Source organism: Balearica regulorum, chromosome 4 (genome assembly GCF_011004875.1).
Source record: "Balearica regulorum gibbericeps isolate bBalReg1 chromosome 4, bBalReg1.pri, whole genome shotgun sequence".
NCBI lineage: Eukaryota > Metazoa > Chordata > Aves > Gruiformes > Gruidae > Balearica > Balearica regulorum.
The window spans coordinates 67,426,110-67,452,205 of NC_046187.1; the positions used below are offsets into that span (position 1 = coordinate 67,426,110).

The window sequence follows — 26,096 nt, forward strand, 5'->3', positions numbered from 1 at the left end:
CCGTACTTTTAGACCAGACAGAAAAAAAGTGACTCTGAAAACTCCTATGCAGGTTCTTCCTTGCAGCATTTCCAGCCTCATTTTTTTCTACTGAAGTGGTTAGGAGATACCCTGTCAGGGTTTATTAAATATAACCCACAAAAATTTATCGCTTTCTGTTGCTGGCTGAAACACCACGAACAGTGAGTGAAAAACCGCTATGCATTCATAGACTCACAAAGTCAATGGGAACAGATTTACCTTCTGCTTTCTCAAGAAGGGTTATGTTTCTGATGTTGGCTTTTCATGTACAAATTGCTCACCTGTCACCCTTTCGAACAGACTTTTTTAAGGTCACTATAAAAAGCAGGCAAGGTTGCCACAAAATGCACACAATTTTATTCCATTGTAAATTAATGAAAAAACAATTTATTCCCTTTTATCCTTTGACATCAGGCATTCTCTGTCAACTGGCAGAAACACACCCACACATTTGCCATAGAAATCTAACACCTTACTATTGTTATAACTGATATACTCCATTTATTAATTTCACAGAGGATGTAGCAAAGCAACAAAAAATTTTCAGACTGAACAAAATATGATCAGTCCCTATAGCTTGAGAAGACTCTGACTCCTGTCAGCTGTAGCTTGTAGTGAAAAAATATAGATGTCAGAAGGTCCAGCTGATTGCAACTACCTGTCCTCTTTCATCCCTGTACAACAGACAGTGCAACAGAAGCCAGGAAACTGGATGTTCCAGGGTGATATATATAATAAATAGCAGAAATAGTGTCCCCCCAAGCAGTGAGCCTCTTCTATGGTCTTCCACCACCCGGACGGCATGCAGCACTTCTCATTCTGAAGGCCCCATACGTACAGCATAGCTGACAGAATGAAATATTCATCATCACTACCAAAATGTCATCCTTAAATAACATGAAGAGTGGTTTCTAGCTGGTTTGCACTCCTCAGCTAGCACAGAACAAATATTTGGGCATTCACCTTACGTAAAGGGAATGCCCACAGGAGAGCAGCCACGCTGCCTCTCCCTTCACTCGCGCTGTGCAAAGGAGGCGTTAGAAGAAAATGAGAGGGAGGGCTGGACTTCCTCCAAACTCTGGTGATCCCAGTGTAGCAGAATAGATTATAAACTGATCTGGACATCAAATTGTAAACTGATGTTGGATAGCAATAAATCACCCCGAAGGCTTGTGTCAAACAGTGTCCTTTTAGCGTTAACCCATGAAATGCATGGCTAACAGCTTCAATGTTTACCACTGTTATTTATTTCTTAGTAGAGGATAGAATGACCATTTTTTTAACTAATGGAAGTAAAAAAGCTACAATTTAAGACACTGACTGCCTTTTTAATTTTTATATCGGTACCCCCTAATTATCCTCTCATCTGCATCAGTTGTCCTGGGTAATACTATTGATTTAACTAGATTTTCTTCTGATCTGCACCAGCATCACTAAACAGAAAATCAGACAACTAGTTTGCATGAATAACTCTCTTGCATGAACACTCTCTTGTTCACCAGCTCTTTAGCCCTGTAACTCATGCTCTCCTGGCTATACCATGAGACAACATCCATGGCCAGACAGCCACTACCTAAAATTGTTTATAGCCTGGTAGCTGGAGTGCTCTCGGTTTTGGAAAACATTAATTTGGAGCTTCTCAAGCTGAAATCAGGGCTCCAATTTCCTGGGCAAGTGCTGTACTACTACAGAAAAGATTTCAGCACAACTCATTTTCCAGTTCAGTCTTGAAAGCAGGAGGTCAGATATTCTTCTGCCACTAAAGGAAGAAGATACGTTTCTATTCAGAAGAGGGATTTCCAGACCAGGATCCTCAGGCTCACCAGGGTGAGCCCTTACAGCTCTGCACCAAGCAGAAAAACTCGGAAGAGCGGACTCCAAGCACATCCTTCTCTGCGTATTTTCTGTGGGCGGGCTTAGACGTGCTAGTGGTTGTGAATCCCATTTCCACACAGCTACTTCCTCATGCATTGCATAGGGCATCAAACTCATGGGTGGATTCGCTTCATCTCCTTTGTTTTAGTATCTGTAAAATACTGCAGAGTTGACAAATTTTTTTAGTCCTTTCTATAAGTTATTAGTTATTGTATAATTTTCTACAGAATGACACCTGCTGACTTTTTTTCTCCATTTCTCACAGAAAACAGAAGGACTATTCCTGTTGATACCAATCATTTTGTAAGTATCACACTGTTCTTCCTAAAATTTTACTTTTCTTTCACTTCCTGATGTGTGTTAATATTATCTTGGCTATAACACTGGCAAGAGAAAATGTAATCCTCACTGCTTGTTAATATAAAATAAAGCATGAGAATTTTGAAGTATGTATGAGAACTTTTACTTTGTTGTAGTGGGAGCTAGATTAGAGAAGTGACTCACTCATTAGTCAATTGTCCATTTATGGTCTGAATCTAAAATACAACTTTACCATAAGACCATGTGAAAATAACAGGAGTCAAGCTGAACAAGTATGTAAGTCAGTCATAAACCTCAAGGTTTAATATGTAACCAATGCAAATGAAAGCCGAAAAGCTAACAATACACATTTCCATGTCTTCCCATTTTGAAAGCTGGTTTTGAGTTTCAGCTCAGGCATATAAGAAAAGACTGTAAATACATTACAAGTCAGAGAAAGATGAAAAGAAAGCACAGGTCTATTGCTTAATAAGCAAGTTGAACAAGTAAAGGATGACTAAAGAAGGTTGATGCAATCAATACTTTGGCTGCTTCAGGTTTCATAGAAAGGTTAATTACAATCAATATGGAATTAGTACCAGCTAGAAGGCTGTAATAGTGCAGAGCAGAACAGGGAAAGAACAGTCAGGAGAATACTTATGCTAAAGCACTTAAGGAAGTATTTGAAGTAAATTCTGAGACATTAATTGATTATCTTTGGGAAGTCTCCAAGGAGTCCCGAGTTCCTAAAGCAATGGAAAAGAACAGTGGTAACCTTAATTTCTTACAAGAAAGCAAGCAAATCCTGAGGGTTCTTTGGATACCTGGAGAGACTATTAAACAAAGTCAGTCTGAAAGCATCTTTTGGAAATAATAAGTCTGATATGTAAAAAATTACTAATGTGAACATGAAGAACATCTCATCAACTCCTCAAACTAAAGTAATTTCCTTCTCAGCAGAAATATGACCGTAATGGGGAGAAAGAGAACAGTAGACATGAGGTATCTTGATTTTTGTTAGGTCTTTGACATTTCCCAGAAGACAGTAGAAACCTGGAAACCTGGTCTAGATGAAAATGTGTGAAGTGTTTGCACAATTGATTGAAAAAATATCCCCCCTCAGCCCAGCTGCCAGCAGTTTGCTACTGAACTGGGAAGAGTTATGCAGCAGAAGAGCCTGCAGACCCAGGTATCCTGCAGGGCTCTGTCTAGGGTGTGCTGGTATTTTTTTATGTACTGTTATAAAAAGGCAAACCTCGTCCTGAAATGTATGGTCAAGAACACTTCTTGGAGGTCTGCCTGATGTTGGAATAAGGATGTGTACATCCTGGAGAGAGTTCACACGAAAGCAACACTGGCAATATGAGGTTCAAAACCTTTTAAGGTGGTTGACAACTCTGGGAAAGCTTTAAAGAATTGTTTTTGCTTAGTTTAACAGTGAGAAGACTTAAAGGAAATACAATTATAGGCATTAAGCACAATAAGAGCTGAAATAAAGTGGAGAGTAATCAATTTTTTTAGTTTCCTTGTAGGGTAAAACAAATTGGTTTAATTTGTAGCGCTCGAGGAAAAAACATGAGCTGAAAGGACAGTTAACTAGCAGAAGAAGAGACCTCGGGAAACTATTGATTCCCCGTTACTAGTGAGTTCAAGCAGAGATAAAAACAAACATCAGGAAAGATCCAAGTGCATGGATGCACCTATACTGTCTCTGGTAATAAACTGTGACTTACAGAGACACTGGGTGCCCTCAGCTGAGTTCACACGGCAGTAATCTCAGCTCTGCGCTCTTTGTGCATGTCTCCTCCTGAAGGGAGCCTGCAGTTATGTTCCAGCGTGTAAACAGCGAGTATGAAGGGTGGAGCAGGACTCCAGAAAATAATCTTGAACAAACCTAGTACAATTGTGTAGACACATCCAGAGACATCCGGAGTCACTCGCAGCACCACATTTCTGTGGACTCCACTGTTCAATACATACGAGCTATCGCATTCCCTTGCACTGCACATTTGCTAGCACAAATTCTCAAAAACAGTGCATGTTTTTATTTTAAAGTATGGCATTTGTGATGAGCTAGTTAATATATTCTTGCAAGTAACATATGTAAACAGTCAGTACAATACAAATACCACATGGACAATATTATAATGAAAGGCACAATTTCAAATGTCTGCAATGATCATAAAAGCAAACACTCTCATTGTATTTTCAAGAGTGGTGACTGGCCAAATTCAGAGAGGCACCGGAACTGTCTCCCAAATGGCCATTTTATGAATCTAAATAAAAAATTTAGATCCTCAAAAGCCTTGCTCAACTACTTTCCAACCCTTCAATTTCCATCAGAAAATTTCCTGTGCACCAAAAAGTCTAGTTATGGTAATCAAATATTTCCAAATCTGAAATTAATCTTGAACTTAAATTTATTTGTATTATCTGTGTATCTCTTCTTCTATCCAGGACAAAGATTTGACAATGAAAGGCAAGAGTGACTTACAGTCTTCTTCCAAGGTGTCTGAGGAGGAAGAAGGTGATTACGAGACTGTAAGTTCTTCCACTCTGGAGGCCATTCATGCTTTGAGAATCCTTCCTGCCAAACCTATACAAGAATCCGAATATGCAGGTAACTTTTGCTGTCTGTGGAAAGTGAGTCAAACCTAGATGTACATAGGAACAGTACAGACTTGGGGTTTTCAGTCTGGATTTTTTTTTTAAATGAAATGGTTTGACTGAAAAATAAAACACTGGGGGGCAGGAACAAGAGAAGATCTTTGTTTGCATCTTCATATTCAACAGTTACCCTTATTGCCATTAAATTATGTTAAATCAATAATTACATGCTGCTTTGGTAATTTTAATATTACCTTCAGGGGAGAAATTCTATGATCCCATTCTACCTGGAATGGGCAAAAACCTGCCTGGTCAAACCCACAACTGTTTCAGAAAAGTCTGCTGCTATTTAAGCCTAGAAACCTTTCAGATGGAAAACATATTAAAGAACACATGAAACATTCCTCCAGATGATAATTTGCAGATGAAGAAATGTAGTATTCTTTTTAAAGGTGTTCTCTGCCGCTTTCAATAGCAGTAATAAGCAATTACTTTGAGTCTATTTCTCAGGCATTCTTAACCTTGCAAGATAGCTGCATTAATCAAGTTTTGGTTTACTAAAGCCATTCTAAGTCACATTTAATACCCAAACATACACAGCAATTAATATCCCATTTACAGAAGTGAAATATCATCCTGGCTATCCATTGCTCAAAGCCATTATAAACACTCTGTGGAGGTTTTAAATCATTAAAAAACTGGAGCGAAATCCTAGATAAGGAAGAATGGAAACCAGAAACCAAAAATATCTGAAAATACAGAATCAATATATGTATGAAAGCTTGCTCCAGTTCACATCAAAGTCAGCAAAGATTCTTCTGCTGATTTTTGTGGGAGTTGGTTTGATGTGTAAACAAATAAATGGCTTTTAATGTGAGTAGATTTATTAGTGTGTGAGCAGATCACAATCAGTCTGAACATCCAGATAGTCTACATTATGTTCCAAAAACTCATTCGCGCATTTTATTCGGAAATCTGAAGTAACTAACTTCCCGATGCTGTTTTTACCTTGCTTAGTAGTAAACACTTTCAGTCAGCATCTTTTGTTGTTTATGTAAGACTGTCTTAAACACTAAAAAGACGCCATTCTTGTTTTGTGATTTCAGAGAAAACACATTAAACAAAAAGCTGCTTTTTGCCTGTGTGTCATGCCCAGTAACTATAATGTGGCAGGATACAAGAGTGAGGAAAGGTCTGAAAATGTATTTCAAAAAGGCAAAATTCAATGCTAACATCCCATTTTGTCATCTTTCCCAGACTAATAACAATGCCCTTGAGACATAAAATTAATGACTCGAAAACACACGCTAGTAAACAGCCTGTGCATTTCTTTTAGATGGCCATGGGTGCAGTATTTATTAAAAGCTAAAGTAAAAATTTAAAAGCTCTCTAGAGAGTAAACTCCCCCACACCCCTCGCAAAACCAGAACAACACAATGGCGTTGGCAAGCACAAAGGTTCAAGTGAAAAACAAATTCACTAAACTATTCACAGTTTAGGTCAAATGTCTGCCTTAACTGCGTCCCAGCTTATGAAGGTGCTTTTTTTTAAACATAGTGAGGGGGTTAACTATAAAACTATTACCAGCATCATGCTCATGTCCTCAATACAGCTACTAAAATAACAGCTAAGTTCTGAAACGGAAAAAAAAAAAAATTAAAATGCTATAAAAATAGCAAGATCTGACCTGAAAAAACCAAATTTTTTACATTAAAACCTCTTCTGCTTAAAACATAATATTACTGAATTACTCAGGCTTGCTTTTTCTTCCTCTTTCACAGATAAACGTTGTTTAAGGCCTTCGGGTACCACTTCCCCAGGGAACAGCCAGCACACATCTCAACCCCCTCAATACTCAGCGGTAAGTAAAGATCTTAAACCCTGTTGACAAACAGATTTCCCCTTTTCTGTGATGCCATTTAAAGTTAAGTGCAGTCTATTTAAAGTCTCAGCCACATAACGTTTGACTGTACAAGGTAACACAAGTTCCTGTGAGCCGTTCCTGTTTCATTTTGCACCAATGTCCTCGCCGCTTGCTTTCACTTTTTGACCGCCGGGGTTTTACCAAGCATTAGAGGCATCCCAGTGAAGAGCAGCACTGTTTCTACTGGCCATAGTTCCAAGGATGATGACTAACATCACATCTGTATTTTGTTTTAACAGAAACATACATCTGTTCTGGAGGAGAGGAGCATGCCAAGTGTTAGAGGTATAATAAAAAAATCTACCCATTTCTGCAATCAGAAATAGAAATAGTTGCTTCCATATTTACCTTCTGTACATAAGTAGAGATTGCAGATGATAGAATAGACATGGTTTTCAGAACAGCAGCTGCTTTCCAAAATAATCATACTGCATATTTTCCAATACCATTTCAACTATCTAACATCAAAGTAATTATTTACAAAAGGAGATATATTTTATCTCATGAGGTCCCTGTTCCTCAAGGGGGAGAAAAAAAAAAAGCCATTAAATTTAAATATCATGTTTTCCTTTTCTCTCCAATTATAAGGACATAAGGGGGGTGGGGGGGGGTGGGGTGGGGGAAGCCTGTGTCTCCTGGACTGTTGCACCAAAAAGCTGCAAGATCCCTGCTATGCTTCACTTCTCATTCTCATGATCTCATGCTTTTTGGCTCCCGATCCTTCTCAGGCATTTTGTATGAATATATTGTAAAGCATAATCTAACAACTATTTTTAAATAGTAGTATCAGCTTTAGCAATTCCTACTAAGGATTTACATCCTAGGGTAATTATTTACAAAAGCTATCTGACAATGTTCTCTTACTAAGAATATGTTAATTATATGGTATATCACCTAGCATATATTTTTTTCTCCATTGCTTTATCATTAACTGTAAATTTTCTTCAAAATCCTATAATTTTGAGTCACAAATGTACCTTCATTTTTTGTTTGTTCTGTTTTATTTCTTGTGGGGAAATCAGAGACAGACTTATAAGACAGTTATCTTATCCTTCAAGAATCTAATGAGGTGTCCAACTATTAAATCCTTTGATTGATGGTTTTACTCAATCATAAGATTATTTTTAAAGTAGGTTTTTACATACTTTTCTATATACTTTTTTATATTTGATGTACTTTAGATGTAGCAATATTTCATGAAGTCAACTACTGAAGGATAAAATATCTGATTAACCCAGAAAGGGAATGATATTTTCCTCTTAACATTTCAAAATCTTTGAACTATATGCTAAATACTGTCAAAAAGAATGCAGGAAAACATGATCCTTTCTGTGTTTGCTGAAACAGCTGATTTTCAAAGTATTATGATCAACCAGAAAAATAACACAAAAAAATTCCATGGAAAACAGAATTTGGGTTGGGTTTTTTTTTCCTTTTAGTTCATACTGTAATACAAAACACAGAGCCAAATAATTCCTACAGATTATGAGAAAGGTAGCACTATAAAGCTTGCAAAATGAAAGGTTAGACTGATGCTTGTGAGTAAATCCTGATGTAGCTTGTAAAAAAGCTGAATTGAGATAAATTCAAGCAAGTCAGCTTCAAAATCTGCAGAAATCGGTAGGAAGGGTCCCACCAACATTTGTCAGTTTAGATAAAGCTTCAAATTCCACCAGGATTGTGTAGGTTGGATTTACATGTTTGTCTGCCTCCATGAGATGTGAGCTGACACTAAGAAAGATGAACCAAAGACAGTGAAGGCAGGTAAATTAAACTCTGCAGTTTGCGAATGCAACTTAAACATATTTCTAGTACATCCTGAGCTAATACAGGAATCTATTATTTTAAGATAATAACTACACTGTTATTAAATGTATCTTAGCATATATTCTCGTGCCCAGTGCTATTAAGTGGCTTTGCCACAAGATGGCATGAACAGCACAGAAGAATTTTTGTCAATAATTATTTTCTAGAATTGTTAAACATTTAAGGTATCATTATTTTATTCAAAGCAATTTCTTATGGTTTACTTGAAGGAGAACTTAAGATACAGTGCATGTCTTTTTGCATTAGTTAGGATTTCAGTATGTAGAACTTCTGAAAATATTTTCAAAATCAACTGAAGATGGGGGGTTATTAATAAGATGTCCTATGTTCTTTTAAATAATCAGTTGTATTTTGGTAAATTTGCAAACAAACAAAAAATAGATTTACTTTAATTGCTTTTCAAGACTTTTATAAATTTCTATACAAAAATCAAAACAGACCAAAAAAATGCATTCCAATTTGATAAGAATATATATAACGTCTATGAACAACCTTTAAAATTATAAAATACCTGAATAAATATCACTCTTAAATGTTTCATTCTGAAAGCCAGAGGTAAAACCAAAGTTCACTCTGTTTTATGTAAAAAGATTGTTTTTTAATGATTATTTTATTTATTTTATATTATAAGCTGAAATAAACAAAACCACTTTTTTTTTCCTGCTTTAATTTTAGCTAATTCCTAGTTATGTCTCTTACGAAATGAATGTGAGTGATATTAAACAAACATACTTCGCTACAGTGCAGGAAGATTCTGAACACTTGTATGATCACCATAATTATCTAAGTACACTTAGTATTGTATTTTATATGGTGAGGAGCACAAATGGTTGAGAATAAGTTATAAATTGCACCTGAATCCATCCTTAAGAAAGACTAAATCAAGTACAGACTGAACGAAATCCACTCCGCTTCCAGTAAGCCTCATTCAAAGCCCATTGGCCTCATGTGCAGACCAGCCAACGAAGAAAACATCCACCCAAGTGACCTCCGTCTCAGGTCTAGGCTGTGACTTGCCTTCGTTCCCACACACAGTAATCTCCCACTGAACCTCTCAAGCTTCCAACCCTTGCATCCAGGTTCACAGAAACTAATGCTTCCCATTTGGTAGCAGGAAAAGTTATGGAGACACAGATGAGTTGGGTAGGATGAATGCTGTGAGGACAGACAGCAACATGACCTTGGAGCTGAGTTCTGGAGGTGGAGATGGGGAGGGGGAAGGATGGTGGTGGATTGCCAATAACACTAATAACAATACCAGAATAAAGCTATACCTTTATTTGTGAATTATATGGACAGCACTTTATTAACAATTATTAATAATTATCTTTAGGAGACAGAGCGAAAATACACGGACCCCAGGTAAGCAGAATCTTTCATCAATTAAAATTTTTACAGGTCATTTTGCTATTGAATATATTTTTAAAAGCTCACTGCAATTTTGCTAGCGCTAACAAAATGACAAGAGAACTCATATCTGCAGTCCTACATTATCTCACTTATTCGCATTCATGGTTTATGTAGATGTCTTTTACCCCTCAGTGATTTTAAAATGGCATATTAAAGTATGATGTTATGTGTTGTAGAGTACATAAACCCTTCAACTATCGACACAGGCATGTCTGCTTAATCTAATTCTTTACATTTCTCTTAGTAAAACAAGGAAAAAAGTTTACACGGATTTTTGTTTCCTCTCTTTTCCAGAACCCTGTGCCTCCCCCACGGTAAGATTACTTACGAGATCGCTTACCTGCAGTTCCTCAGGGAACTCAACGCTAATGAATGCTCACATCCATCTGTACCACTCATGGTAACGAGATGACTGGAAGTGAGCCGGCATCCTTTTACTACTTGGCTCTGTTTGCACCTTTTTAGCTTCTGAAATGAAACTAGGGAGAACAAAACATTAGACGTAAGTGTTGATAGCTGGAGCTCAGGTCTGCACGTTTAAAATCACCTTGGCTGAGCCTGCGACCAAGTCAAAAGCCTAGAAATGTTGAATCTGGTTCAACCAAGATACAAGTTACTGGAAAAAAAAATCTTCCGTTAATTTGTATAGGTGCCTTAGGCTCTGTTCACCGTGATAATATTGACTTCATTGCCTCCTAAATCTTTCTGCCAATTTTTTGCTACAAGTCTGAATTGTATCCATAGAAATCAACTGGAATATTGTTGCTTACTCCCATAAAAGATGGACCAGGCTCTATTCCATGAATATTTTTTTCTATTATATGCCCACAAACTAATAATTAATCACTTCTTGATCTTTTCAGCCCCAAAATAATAATAACTGCTACAATTAAGACATCCTTCCAAAAGGTCATCCAGGACTGTCAAGCTTATTCCTCTGTGCCTGTACTGACTGCCATAAAAGCTGTAAACAAGTTTAAAATATGATTCACATTACAGACATATTCAGATTATTCCTTAAGTTAAAATATGAAATAAGACCATAAATGGACAGTGTAGCTTCACAAATTCAAAACTGTAAAATCACAGAAACAAGAAAATTCTCATTTCATTATTCCACAATATTTCACTATTTGTTTATATTTACATTATAGTGCCCAGAAAGGTTCTTAATTCTCTCATCTGACTTAATTTTGGTCTGTACCATGCAAACGCACAAGGCTCCCTCCCCAGGAGCCCACCAGTGAAGGGCAGGTCTGCAGGGCAGGATGGATGCACCTCCAGTTTTGCTCACCCATGCTACAGCTCCCACTTGGAGCTGGGCTGTGACTGTCTGGTCTCAGAGCATGGGTAGAGCGTGCCCACATCTGCCAGAAAACCCTGGGCATATCTTAGATGTGAGTTTTCTGGGATGAAGAACATTTTTTCCTGTGTGTCTGAACTGCAGCGTGTTCCCTGGCTGGGCCTTATACACAGCCATATCTGCCCAGAAACATCAACACTGGAGAGCTGTACTTGGCACATACTGGTGAAGCATACAAAAGCGATGTGAAGTGGCATGGAACATAGTACAGTAATGTCTTGCAAATGTAGAATATTATCCAAAATTACTATTGCTATTGAAGGTCCTCAAGAAGCTCCTGGACCTGAGCTAAGCTCAGCACAAATACATTGAAATGCTCTCAGAAAATTCCAGTGTTCTACTTCTTGAGCTTGTACTTACAACACAGTCCCTGCACCTCTTTTATTCCCTAATAGTTCTTCAAATTCTCCTTTGACTTCTCTAGGCCTCTGAAGACACTGCCAAAGCAATATCAGCCACTTCCTCCAGAGCCAAAGATAAGCAGCCAGTTCCCTCACATGAGGAAAACGCTCAGCCAAGCTCGTACCTTTCCAGTATCAGCAAAAGTCACAAGGTATGGGTGCATTCCTCATCCTCACTCCCTCAGAATCAAAACACTCTCCCTGGTCAAACCACAAGACTTTACCTCCATTGCACCTCTGCTTTTACTTAAGAAAAAAAAAAAGTTATTCTTTAGACAGCTGTGAATAATTGAGAAGTGGTATGTAGCGTAATGTGACACTAGCATTTTCTATAGAAAAAACTGCCAAAATAATGGTAAAGAAGTAAAGGAGTAGAAAAGTAGGCAGAACTTTCATGAAGTCTTTAAGGTTTCTCCTTCTTTTTCTTACTAACACTCAGCGGTTTTGCAACCACATCCAAGTAGAAACAATTGCACTTGCTTAGCACAATATGTGAACCAAGTGATGGGGAAATACACTGACCGCACCAGAGATACAGAAATACACTCCACATTCCAAGGATATTACGTTCAGGAAAAGAAATGACTAATCTGTAGCCAGAAGTCTTGCTCCAGCCCATGAGATCAATGCTTCCAGACTATGAGTCGCTTCTTGCCCTTTCCATCTTGCCCTCCTCCGTCATATGACATGTTCATTCAGCATCCTGACATGGCAGTGTGGATGAGCACTGAGTCCCGAAGCACAAACTTCTGGTGTCCAGCTGTATGGCCAAGCATACGCTTATGTCAAGTTATGAGTCTGGTTGCTTTATTTCACACAGCACACGTATCTAGTCGGATGAGCATGTACCTATGCTGCTCACTGCCATGTAACCAGATGCATATGCACTCCTGCTGCGTGACCAAAATGCACATTCATAAATGGGGATGGTGGTGGACACATGCTGGGAACAGGAATGACACACATCCAGGGGCCACAGCACATAATGCTCAAATGCCTCTTGACGAAAACCTACTGCAGCCAGAAGTTTGGGCACAACTGAGCTGCGTCAATCCTGTCCATCCATCCATAGTTTCAATTTCAGTTCATCATGGCGGAATTTTGCTTCATTTTATAAAGGTCACTACAAATCCCATGGGGGAAAAAAAAGCTTACAAATCAATAAAATAATCTTCTGCTTAAAGTTAAGTATATACTTAAGGAATGAGCTCTAAGTATGGTTGTTGTTTTTTATTTTTCTTGAATGGTGCTTAAATTCTGTCATGGATCAGGTTCCAAAAGCTGTTGGTTATTAAGACATTTATTAATATGAAGTAGCTTCATATTCAGATGCGTGACCTGACCTACAGCTGCAGAGTTCCAAATCCCATGACTGAAACCTTCCTAAAGGCAGCACATACATGGAAAGCTCTGTGAGAACTGTTACAAGTCGTGTTTGCCAGCAGTCATCAGTATGCAGAGCAGTTGGATTTGAAAGGTCCTATTATAAAGCCAAATTCTGTAGTATAAAAACATGTCATTTCTTATGCTAGAAGTAAAAGGCAGCAGCAAAAATCATAACCACCAAACTCCACATTGCAGTTATAGAAACCAAAATATTTCTAATATTTTAGGGGTTTTTTTTTAATTGTACTAGGTTTTTTAATCACATGACTAAGAGAGGAGTGGCTCAGACTAAGACCATATATGATCTGGGGAAGGCACTTCACACATTTCCCACATACGCACTTCACTCAAAATATTTCTCACCCATCTTCAGACCAGTCACAGCTCTGTAAGGAGAAAACACGCGTATGAGCTGCGGTGTGGAGGAGTATGGTGCTACAGTCATTATCTGCTAGACTGTAAGAAAGCTGTCAAACCGCAGACGTGGTTTAGGAGTGCAAGTCCTGTTTTCCAACAAGATTTGGAAGACTTATAAAATTGCACACATCATTATCTATATACTACAAATAGTCTCATAAAAATAGGCATGTGCAGGATTCTGGAATGTATCTTAGAAGCTCTGGTGAGATTTAAACTTTTACCTGCCTGTGCTAAGCAGGCCATATGAGTGGCTTGTCCCCTTGTGGTGGGGACCTGCAAGCACACCTTTATTACAGCTTAACTTTACCATACACCCAATGTCCCGAATATAGGCTTTCACACGTCAAATAATGACTTTGGAGACCAAGCTAACAAATTGCAGAAGCTAACACAAATGCAACTATCCAAACCCAAAACATAGAATCATAGAATCACAGAATGTTTTGGGTTGGAAGGGACCTCAAAGATCATCTAGTTCCAAACCCCCTGCCCCCCCCCCTCTTTTGTCTTAGCCTTCCAGAAACTTTCCCCTAGCAGATCATTCCCAAATTTCTTGGCTCCTTAACCCTCCATATTGATGTTTTCAGCACAGGCCTTGCTGGCTGGTGGAAAAGGACCTGGGGGTATTTGTCAACAGCAAGCCAAATATGATCCAGCAGTGTGCCCAGATGGCCAAGAAGGCCAACAGCATCCTGGCTTGTATCAGGAATAGTGTGGCCAGCAGGACTAGGGAAGTGATCGTCCCCCTGTACTCAGCACTGGTGAGGCTGTACCTTGAGTACTGTATTCAGTTTTGGGTCCCCCACTACCAGAAAGACCTTGAGGTGCTGGAGCGTGTCCAAAGAAGGGCAACGAAGCTGGTGAAGGGTCTAGAGCACAAGTCTTATGAGGAGCAGCCAAGGGAAGTGGGGTTGTTTACCCTGGAGAAAAGGAGGATGAGGGGAGATCTTATCGCTGTCTACAACTACCTGAAAGGAGGTTGTAGCCAGGAGGGTGTTGGTCTCTTCTCCCAAGTAACAAGTGATAGGACAAGAGGAAACAGCCTCAAGTTGTGCCAGGGGAGGTTTAAATTGGATATTAGGAACAATTTCTTCACCAAAAGGGTTATCAATCATTGGAACAGGCTGCCCAGGGAAGTGGTTGAGTCACCATCCCTGGAGGCATTTAAAAGACATGTAGATGTGTGGACTTGGCAGTGTTAGGTTAACGGTTGGACTCGATGATCTTAATTATTCTTAATTATTCTATGATTCTAAGGAAGAGATCCCTTCCCACTGAGCAAGTGTTGAAAAACAGCTCCCAGGGATTTCTCTTCTGTGTCTTCCTTTTGCATTCTCTCCGACCGATTAAGCAAAGTAACTCACTGTCATATTGTCTCAGTCCAGGAGGTAATCTAAGCAGGGACTAAATCCTGAGGTCTTCAACAACCTCTTACATGCCCATCCATACCTTATGTTGCTGAATAACTTTGAAAATCAGGCACTCTATCTCATTTATTATAAGATAGAAACTGCTTAAAAGCATGAGTGTTCATCAAACCCAGGACATCTAACAAAATTGTCAGACTCGATACTTTGTCCTTTTTGGGGGAGAATATTTTCTGATGATCCTTTTCAGGAAATGAAGATATTCCTGTTGATCAGGTATATGAGGAGAAGGCAGAAAAATACCTAAACACCTACTTGAATCAGGACCATGAGGAGCACTCTCCATTCCTCTTCTGGTTTCCACTTCCTTTCCTCTACATTTCCATTCTGCCTCCGTGAATGTTTCATTTTTGAAACTCTTCAAGGAATTTACCTCCATTTATAGCTGACTTTAAAGTTCGTAATAAGACATTTTGGTATGATATGAAAAGTAGTGAAGACAGCTGATAATCATTCATATCTCTTCTCCCCTCCTCCCAGAATAAATCCTTAACAAAGACTTTTCTCATTTAGCATAATGAATTCAGTGGATGCTATTCTTTTTTATGGAAGTCTATAACCTTTTCTTGCAAATAATTTATGTAAATAAAACCCAGCCTCTGAATTTCTATAGCAGTAATAAAATCCTTCCCCTGCCATGGGCTATTAATTTTCAGTGATGATGTAATCAAAGTATTTAAGTACTCAAAGTGATTTTTATTTTATGATAATGAAATGTTTTGCATATATTTCTTTCTTTTCCAGACATCTATCTTTTAAGGAACTAAATGAAGTAAGTAATCATCTTTGTATATATTATGACCATAAGGAGCATACACATTCCATGGCTGCACAGCCTCTCTTATATCAGTATTTTAGCCTATTAGGTAAAAATACTTTAAGAATTATATTAGGTTTGGGTCATCAATGTATGTGTCTTTAATGTGTGTAGTATTTCCAATACTGCTACTCTGTGAATGGTAAGGTAAGTTCTTGAAGTTGCTTGCAGAAATGAAAACATACATGCAGTGCAAAGCTACCTTCCCAAGTACCCACATAAAAGCATATCTCATAACTGCCAGATGCTTTGAATAGTGAGCAGCAGGAGAGACACACTCTTTCAGAGAAACAGAGATTCCACATAGATTTTTAAAAGCAGAAAACTGAAATGATAAGGTTAATAAAGCAGTGTAATAGTATTACTGTGATGCAAATATGAGGCTACCTCAGAAATAACATGACCCTTTTCAAGAATAGAAATAAAAACCTGACAAATTTTATACCCAGAATGAACCTCACCTATTATCTCCCAGCTCTCTTCTCCCTCTCTTCCCCCTCCTCCTTCCCTAGGGCCCCTCACAAGCCCTGCAAAATCCATCACCTCAGACAAATGGCAGCTTTGCCGGCAAAACAGCTCTGGCAGCAACCAAGGGGGCCACCACACTGCTGCTCAGGCACTTGTGTGGTCCTACGGCTTCCCCCAGCCGAACCCCTGGCTGCCCTCTCCAGCGAGGTGGGGACCACATCACAGCGATGTATGGTCCTCGCTGCCCTCTGAGCCCAGCACAGCCCCACACAGCACAGCCCACCGGCCCTCCTGCCAAAGCTCACACTCCGCTATGTCCTCAAACCTCTTGAGCCATGGGCAGCACAGTAAGCCCCAGCACATCCCCCAGTTCATCTCCCACTGGCCCCATCCTCCAGCTCACATCCCACGTTCCTCACAGCCAGTCTGCAAAGATCCACCAAGGGCAGCTCTGAGCTCCAGGCACCACTGACATGTATGCTCTCAATGCCAGCGATGCTGAAGCAGTGGCTAAAAGGGCTCTTCCCTCCCTCCCTGCACCTCCAAGCTGACCACCTCTCCTCCCAGCCTGCAGCCCTGCCACTGGTGACCCCCGCACCAGCTGGCTGCAGCCAGAGAGTAGAAGGTAAGAAGCAATGCTGTGAATTCACCTATAGGCATATATAAAGTAGAAAGCAGTAACTTTTTCACAGACTGGTAAAGGCAAGTGATTTTTTTTTTTTTTTTTCCCCAAATCTCAGTTTCTGTAAAAAAGTTTTTAACAAGTTCCTTCACCTTCTACTTGGGCCAATGAAGTAAAGCAGAGGAAATGGGTTTAGCAATAAAGGGGTTTAGTTACGCCAAGTGGTTTCCTATAAGATATATTACAAGATACAGTCCCTACAATAATGCAGAGTGTTAAAGGATGTTTGTAAAATTCAGAGATAGGTTATAATTTATGGCATTTTGTGTTCCTTAGTAAATGTTTTATTTATTACACTAATATGTTTCTATTGTATTGTTTTTATCTCATTGCAAGGGAACAGAAGAAAGAAAGGAATCTCTATTCTAGTTAAGCCCTGCCATTTCCTACCACAGCGGGCTGCAGCACAAATCTATAGACTGGTCTAGCTCTAACTTTCAAATCCTTTGAGTTTTATTTCTCCACAGTTCTGACTGGGAGGCTGTCCCAAACCTCACTCCTCCCATGGTTAGAAACTCTTTTAGTTTGAAAGATCATTACAAAACATGGTTTGATTGCAATACTGTAATTAACATTTAATCCTGAAAAAAAATATATTGGCAAGAAAGATAATATTTAACACAAAATCTTTCTCTTGTCCTAGACACTGACTCATTACCAACCAAATATGAAAACTTCCCTAAGAACAATAAGTATTTTAGATCTGTAATTAGTATTTCTGGCTGGGCACTGTACAGCTGCACACACAGTGCAGCTCCTGACAGGGTCTTAGCTTGGCTACATCTAAAGGAGAAATATTGTATATCTCATAACATGGAAAAGATAAAATTTAATTTGGATCAGTTCCCATTCATATAGATCTGAAGACATAAATAGTTTCAGTGTGACCTGGAGGAGGAGACAGAGCATGCTCTTCTCAGGGTTTCAGACACCAAACAGCAGGTTAATAGGTTTGAGAGCAGGACTGCCCCTCACCGGGACCCAGACAGGCTGTAGGAAAGGGTCAAGAGGAGCCTCCTGAAATTGGAAAGGACAAATGCAAAATCCTGCCCTGGGATGGACTAACTCCCTTGGCAGCAGCTCTGCTCAGAGGAACCTGGGGATCATAGGCTGAACATGAGCCACTGGTGTGCCCTTGGTGGCCATAAGGGCTAACAGCGTATCGAGCTGTATCAACAGAAGGATAGTCAAGAGGTCAAGGGAAGGGACTATTTATTCCCTTTTACTCATCGCGCAATAAACACCTAGAGTACTGCTCAAGGCTGCGGTTGACAGAGACCAGTGGGTCAGCAGAGGGTCACCAGTACCATCAGGGTGTGCAGCACCTGCCCTGTGAAATGAGGCTGATGGAGGTGGGCTCCCTTAGCCTGGAGGGGGGATGGCTCTGGGGGAACCCAACAGCAGCCTGCCAGTGCCTATGAGGTGATTATCAAGAAGGCAGAGCGTGGCACTTCACAGAGTAAATTATGAGGGTATTTATGAAGGTGTTGGAACAGGTTGCCCAGAGAGGCTGTGAAATGTATGTTCTGGAGGTTTGCAAGACCCAGCTGGTCAAAGCTCTGAGCTCAGGTCTCATCTCACAGTTCAACGTGCTTTAAGCAGGAGCTTGGACTAGACACGTGCCTAGGTCCCTTCCGACCTGAATGGACTATGAATTTCTAAGTAATGGGTAAACATTATGGGGGAAATAACTTTTAAGGAAGACTCAAAGTGCAACATCTGCAAAGAGTAAAACATGCCTCTCTTTAATATTTATGTATTATAGCCTTGTGTGTATCAGTTTAACAAACCACATAATTACTATTCCCATGTGAATCAAAATAATACAGAAATACTGTGAAAGTTTGAGAGTCAAACTCTGGTCTTTAGATACCTGTCTATCATTCACTTCTTTGTAACATAATATACTGAATTAAGACTCTTCACACAGTGAATTTGAATGAAGTATCTGCCGTGACAGTAAAAATAATTGTACTGTCAGTTAAGGAGCCTGAATAGAAATGACTGATTTTAATCTTTGGATAGTGTATCTCTAGTCAATCAAAATCAATCTTTTGATTCAATACAAGATCAATGAAGGAAAACCGTATTCTAAGTTAAACTGATGCACAACAGTCATTATGAAATGGTGATCATTGCAGTAAACCATATGTTCACTTATACCCCTAAAAATTCGGTTCTCATTGTTGCCAGTCGACTGAGATCAGCATTCAGCCTGAGTTTTTGACAAAGTGATCAAGTATTAATGATTGAATGTCTATAAACTCTTTTAAAATTAAAAGATAGTTGGGTCTGTTGGGATAAGTTCAAGTTGGTAATCAAAAGAAAAATATATACTGTCTATGTTATCATTTTATACAGGCACCTGGAAGAGAACAAGGTTAGTATTTAATAATATTACATTAATTTGTTGTCTTTCCTTCATATTCCAAGAAGAAAATAGTCTATCATTAAAATTCCAGCTGAAGTAATCAGTATAAGAACCTGACATCTATCCTGCTATGTCGTATCAGGCTGTCTGGCTCTATATTTAAATAAGAGACACTCCCCAGGTATACATCTGCTGAGAATAGAGAGACTTACAGTGACCTCAACAGTTATGGAAGATGTAGCAGAGAAAAGGAATTTAACTTGGCATTAACTGGCATTAACCAGGGTATCACATTTGTTTTAAGCAAATCAAAAGTCGTAAGGTTCTGGGGAAAATAAGAGTGCTGGAACCTAAAAAACTGAGGGAAGGATATCCCGAAAAGAAAAGACTGGATTAATCTGATCTGCACAGAGAACATCATCCTTCTCTTCATCTTGCTCTTCTCCCATAATTAGAGGGTGAGAATTTTGAAAGAACATTTCCTAAAAGCTTTAGGTTTTTAAAGCTACAAAAAACAGTTTAAAAACCCCAAACTTTTAAAAACATGTCAATTCCTTAGATGTACATATAGCTTTGAAAAACCAGCTTAAGCCACTTGCTGTGTATGTGTCCGTGAAGGTCCATGAAAAAAAAGTTACTCTGAAATACTTTGAAGATAGATACAGGCTACATAATTACTATGCTGTTTATACCTTTGTGTTAATGAGTTCATAATTTCCTCTTGCATTTCCTTTTGTGCATTAAGCTAGAAATAGTATGGACTGCATTAATACATTCAATGCCTATCTATCCTGTCCTATAAAAAGGATTTATGAACCCTCCATAAACTTTTAGTACACCATTCTACATTATTTACCATTATGTTAAGCCATATTTGGCATCAGCAAACCCTGTAACATTCACCATGTAACATTCAGTACTAGTGTAAATGTTTCCCACTGAAAACATCAGCTGACTCATTTGAGCCAGACTGATCACAGCCTATTAGGTTTTTCTATCAAACTGCCTCCCCCTCATATATGAATTTAGTTAATTTATTTCATGGTAGTTGCTAGATACTGTCAAAGTTACACATAACAGGAAATAGTAAGTTCTTATTCTTTTTATTAATAGTTACAGATTTGGGGAAGAAACCTGAAATATCTTTTCAAGCACAACAGTATAAACCAAAGCATCATCCTGAAGCCAGGTAGGAATATAAGAATTTCATGAGTTTGTACTGAATGCTTCAAAGACTAAACATTCTGCCTTAGAAAATTATATTTCACTATGCAATAAAAGCAAGATGATATTGCTTTCTGATGTCATGCAGTGATATATTATGTTTTGCCCTGATGCATGACAAGAACCATCTTTGGGAATTGCTTTCAAGCTATTGTGATTCCACATTCAATTTTTATCTTTAATAGCATACTATTGTATTACATTTTTCTCTTGCTTTCTGTGGTAGGGTGTTAAATATACTGCATGAAGAAGCTCTGCCATCTCCAGCCCCAGCATTTCCTCTCCCCCTCATTTACTGTTTTTATATACAAAGAATGTATACTTGGCCTTTCAAAGGTCAGTTATCCTTCCACAGAAATCTGTAACAGTTGCTCCTATTTTTCTTTTCTAACCTACACAAATCTTTCTTTTCTAAATGTGCTTTTAAATCTATATCCTCCTAAAGTACTCAACGAAAACCAAAAGTACAGGATAAACTATAGGAAGTATCTGCATGATTCAACATCTTTCCTGGACAAATACTGAATCTCTCATATAGCCTTGTTTACAATGATAGCATTTCTCCAAGATAAAATTATTGTCTGGAGTAAATGTGACAGTACTTGCAACCCCTAGTACTTTGTTTCGTCTTGTGTGGTACCAGTGGCTCTGTTATGTGAAGTTATTTGGTCAGTGCTCTTCCCAGTGGAACCATTCTAATTAATAGCACAACAAAATACCAGCTGGGTACTCAGCACCAGTCTAGAAAATCAGAAAGGGCAGGGAACAACTGCTCCCTGGGTCTTCCTATCGAAGGATTGGGAACATCAGGTGAGATTAGTGGGGAACAGGCTCAAAACGAACAAAAGCAAATTGTGCTTCATTACACATGCAGTTAAAATGTGAAAGTCTTGCCAAATTCTCTTGTGGAGAGTAAAAATTTATATAACTTCAAACAGTGGCTGGTGAAATTAATGGAAAAGAAATCTGTCAAAAGATGCTAAACACAAAATTACCACCCAAAACCCAGGAAGGCCCAAAGCTGCAATCAGTAGAGAAAGGGGTATTCTGGGGAAGCACAGCTACGTATTGCTAATTTGACTCTTAAATACTGCCACTAACAGAAGTATTTTTTTCTGACATTACTTTCATTCATTGCTTTTTCCTAGCCTTCAATGTACGCAGAGCTCTAAAAATGTTTGCAGCTCAGGTAAGAACCAGAGGTTGCTTTGAAAACTAAACCAGGTGTGGATAAATAAGAAACGGATTTGTGTTTCTATGTACGTATGTCTGCACTGGGGATTTTCAATGCACGGAGTGAATGCAAAGGGATTGTTGAAGAAAGCCAGCAGAAAACAACTAAAATGATGGCACAGTCAATAGTAGTGAAGAAACAAGGAGAGAGTTACTTGCTCAGCTATACCCCATACCTGGGCTGAGCTAAGAAATGCCCAACCTAGAAGGGAAGTGTTAAACTATTGCAGACCCCCACACCCAGAAAAGGACACGGCTTTGGACAAGCTACTGAAGGACGATGAGGAGATGAAGAGAAGGCAAATTGCTTAGGCATACAAAGAGATGCCCACAGAGAAAGAGCATGCTGTGAACACAACCATCTCCGCTTTCCCAGGCAGAGATGCAATCAGCTGGGCTAAATGGAAGCTACAGATGTTCAGGACATTATAGAGCAGCTACTATGGGTTTAATGCCTTTGTGTAAAGAAATAAACTGATCTTTGAAGAAATTGCTTTAGATTTATCCCAGATTCCTAGCGGGAAGGACTTGTAGGTGCCATTATCAAGCAGGTCTGTCAAACAATCATGGTTGGAAACAGGACTTCCCCGGACTGTGTGGTTTTACCTAAGGAAACACACTGGAAGCCACATTAACCTTCGTAGGGTGCCCTGCCAAGAAACGGTCTGTGGTATGGCTTGCCCAGGAACTGTGGCTATGTCCCTCTGCTCATTTTCCCTGGATTTCTTTAAGATTGACAGAACTGAATCCAACATACAGGAGTAGTTTCACTAGATTCATATGCACAGTTTCTCCAATCTTGAAGACAATACTTCTACAAACACTATTAAAAGTTGTATTAGATTGTTGCTGTCATATCATATTGTATCTGTTGTCCACCGCTCCCTCCACCTAATTTCTTTTAGGAAAATATGGCCTCATTAGCATTTAACCCAAAATTGCTATGTGGCTTATCCCTACCTTTCAATATACTTACACCTGCTTTTAAAAGTATTTTCACAAACCCAAAACACCCCAGCACGTACTCAGGGACTTTTGAAAAGCAAAATCACTTTATTAGCCAAACTTCATCGTAAGAATTGTATAAGAAAAAGAAACTTACTCTGTTGTGTAAATATGATTTCTTTTTGCAGAACTGCATACTAAAGATAAAAGAAGCTATAAAGGAAACTCTGATCTATTTCTCTCTCATAAACAGATTGATTGGTAAAGAGGTACATCTATACCTTAGATGGAATACATATAAATAACATGACTGTGGTCTCTTTGGGTTTTTGAATATCATTAAAATGCACTAGCCAAGTTAGCTCATGCTGTATCTCCATTCCAAAATGAGAGTTCATGCCTTGGGAGACCCAGGGGCTTTGGTGACTGAGGGGTTACAGGAATCATCCATGCTGGTAACTTCCTACTGTCCTTGACTACATTTGCTAGACTTTTATATCAAAAAAACCCCACCCCTAAGCCATACCAAGAACCTATGAGTTGCATGATGTGAATTTATAGTAAAAGCAAATACCACCAGGAAGAACATATGGACTGTATTATTTGTTCAGATAAAGTAGGATTCACCCTAACTTTGGTCATTGCCAGGCTAAACAAGCCCACCTCCCCCAGCTCTGTTTCACAGGCTCCAGCTCCCCAATTCTGGGGGTGGCCTTCCACTGAGCCACTTCTGCTTATTAACATCTTTCTTGTGCTGGGAGTGCAATTCTACATACTCTCCTCTGGATACGTACTAAAAAAAAAAAAAATCTTTCTTTACATAATCCACACAGCTAATCTAGGTCTCTGTTTGCTGCTGTTCTCAGGAGCCTGTCTTTTTCCTAGGTGTCCCATACCCATCTCCACTTCAGACTCTTCCTACCATCTGCACCACTGCTCCTGGTCATTCAGGCTCTCCGGGACAGCATGATCTCCTTTTCCCTCTGTAAATTCCTTGCCCTCCTGAAACCAACAGGGAGAGAACAAACAAGTAGCCTTTCCCCCTGCTACCCTACAATTGCCTTTAAAGTCCATGTTTGGATTAAAATATATTTTAAGAAGAAATATTAATTTTATTAAATTTATACAGTATCCGTTTTTTAATCCTATATAAAGTACATAAGTGTTAGACTCAACGATCTTAAAGGTCTTTTCCAACCTAAATGATTCTATATTTCTCTCTTTGGTAGTTTTAGCTTTTACTGTTGAAAACAAGTAATTTTCTGTGCAAAAATATAAAGCATTCTTCTTCCATTTCTCAACAAACTGTTAACTCCATCCCAGCCAGACCCAGTACATGAGCAGTGCAAGAGATTTTTCCACTTTTTTTCCCACAGCTTAAGATATACCAGAAAAATATTCTACAAGACATACACAGCACTGGTCACAAAGCAAACATGGTCCTGGCTGTGGGTCTTTTTTTAAAGTATCTGGGGATAGCCACTAAAAATGCAACGTGAACACATGCCAAAACCAGGATCCGATAAGTTGAACAGTGACATATTTGCATTTTAACAACTCAAACTGAGTGTAGAAGCAAAATGTAGATGTCTGGTTCCAGACCCTTTGAACAGTGATTTCATTTCTGAAGGGACTGATTGTCTGCTGAAGATCATGGCTGTTTGTCTACTGAGATCAGTAGACATTCTTTGCTGTCTTAAAAACAAATGTAATGCTGTTATATATATATACACACATGGTATATGTATGCATGAAACTGTGAAAACAGTGAAAACAATTATGCTCCTGTAAAAGATTGTCTTCCAAGTAAAATTTCTTTAATATTCTCTCATATGCTATGTACAGGCAGAAAAATAATAAACTGATAAAGCATTAACAATAGATAAAACATAATTAAATACTGCTTTGGCAAACAGTACTGTCTCTCGTAACAGTAACCAGAAGGAAAAGATGGAAGTCATTGATAATCACATTTTTTCTTATTTACTCTTACAATAGACATTAGGTAATTTCTCCCACCAGTACTGCATGAAACAAACAAAAACGCTTTCTGTTGTAGGGCAGGATATGATTATTTTTATCTTCATTTTTTCCCCCATGCCACGTACCTACAAACTGCATTTGACCTATACATTGAAAGCAAGCTTTTGCTTTTCTCAGGCTGTTTCTGCTGCATCCTAATCAGACTCATCCTGAGCCTCCCACGTTACCCCATGCTTCGTGTTCCTGCCCCATCCCCTGCGCTCGCACAGCTCCCCAGTAACGTGGCGAGCTGGGTCTGGCTGGTAAACGGCAGCCCTATATCTACAGACAGCAAATCGCATTTGCTTTGGGAGGACGGATTTCGGCTGTGTAAGTTCCCTCAGTCGGCTGCCTTCTCAGCAGCATAGTATGGAGCAGGAACACACAGCTGGGGACCTCCGTTGTTTTCTTAATGCAAGAGCAACCTCACTTCTTGGTCTGAAATTTGTTAATTGAAACCAAGTCACAGAGCAGACAAATTCATCAGCATGGCAAAACCTCTGAATCCTTTAAGGTTGCAACAGCTTGGTAGAAACAATGCTAACTGGCAATGGGATGATAAAGGGCTTTAATATGATCCAATATAACAGCAGCTCTGATGCAACACAATTAAAAAGGGTTCAAAAGGTGAAAGTAGAACAGAATTGGACCATTACACTTGTCCCATTTTTATTATTTTATTTAGCATTTGCTATTTTATTAATAGTTTATCTTAATATTTTGCTACGTGCGCAAGAACCTGGGAGAGTGATGTCAATTAAAAACCAACAGGAAACTAATGTGTTAAATCTCTTGGGGCATGAATCTGAAATCACTGGTGCTGCATTAGCACAAGACCACTCATAACTGACAGCTCTTAAATTTTAAAGGTTAATATCACAATACTGTATTTCTAAACTGTAAACGCTATTCTCAGACTTACTAAGTAAAACTGATAGGGTAAAATGAAACTATAACTTAAGTTTAAAAATTACGACTTTTTTCCTTCTGAATTTACTTTTCAGGGTCCACGTTAAGTGTGGAGAATTTGTCAGTCAAGAGGTCACCATCTCCTATACCGCACACAGCATGCAAAAATACATCAAAACATTCACTTGTAAAACGGGAAATGCAATCTCTTACCCAACCCACTGAAAAGGTAAAGAATGCTTCATTTCATCAAGAAACAGGTTTTTAGAAAACAGGGTTATCACCATAAGGCACCCCGGTAAGAACAGCTATTTACTGAAAACATTCCCCCAAGGACTTAAATGGTCTGAAAGCTGTGGGTATTCAGCACCCTTGAAAACAGTTCAATATGAGCTCTTGAAATCACCAATAAGAATTTAGATGTCTGATTCAGATTTCCTAACAGGACTTCTCGACATAGACGC

General features: G+C 38.9%; 1 protein-coding gene across 1 annotated transcript in view; it reads left to right on the forward strand.

Moving 5' to 3' along the window:
• The first annotated feature begins 2,106 nt into the window (after nucleotides 1–2,106).
• CLNK (cytokine dependent hematopoietic cell linker) overlaps nucleotides 2,107–26,096 on the forward strand; it is a 30,217-nt gene continuing 6,227 nt past the window's right edge. The window contains exons 1-12 of the mRNA XM_075752481.1: nucleotides 2,107–2,199; nucleotides 4,654–4,816; nucleotides 6,585–6,664; nucleotides 6,967–7,012; nucleotides 9,888–9,916; nucleotides 10,259–10,278; nucleotides 11,752–11,880; nucleotides 15,706–15,733; nucleotides 19,290–19,308; nucleotides 20,413–20,488; nucleotides 21,672–21,712; nucleotides 25,728–25,861. Of these exons, the coding sequence (XP_075608596.1) occupies nucleotides 2,125–2,199; nucleotides 4,654–4,816; nucleotides 6,585–6,664; nucleotides 6,967–7,012; nucleotides 9,888–9,916; nucleotides 10,259–10,278; nucleotides 11,752–11,880; nucleotides 15,706–15,733; nucleotides 19,290–19,308; nucleotides 20,413–20,488; nucleotides 21,672–21,712; nucleotides 25,728–25,861 (840 nt within the window). The 5' untranslated portion in view covers nucleotides 2,107–2,124. The remainder of the gene's footprint in view (nucleotides 2,200–4,653; nucleotides 4,817–6,584; nucleotides 6,665–6,966; nucleotides 7,013–9,887; nucleotides 9,917–10,258; nucleotides 10,279–11,751; nucleotides 11,881–15,705; nucleotides 15,734–19,289; nucleotides 19,309–20,412; nucleotides 20,489–21,671; nucleotides 21,713–25,727; nucleotides 25,862–26,096) is intronic.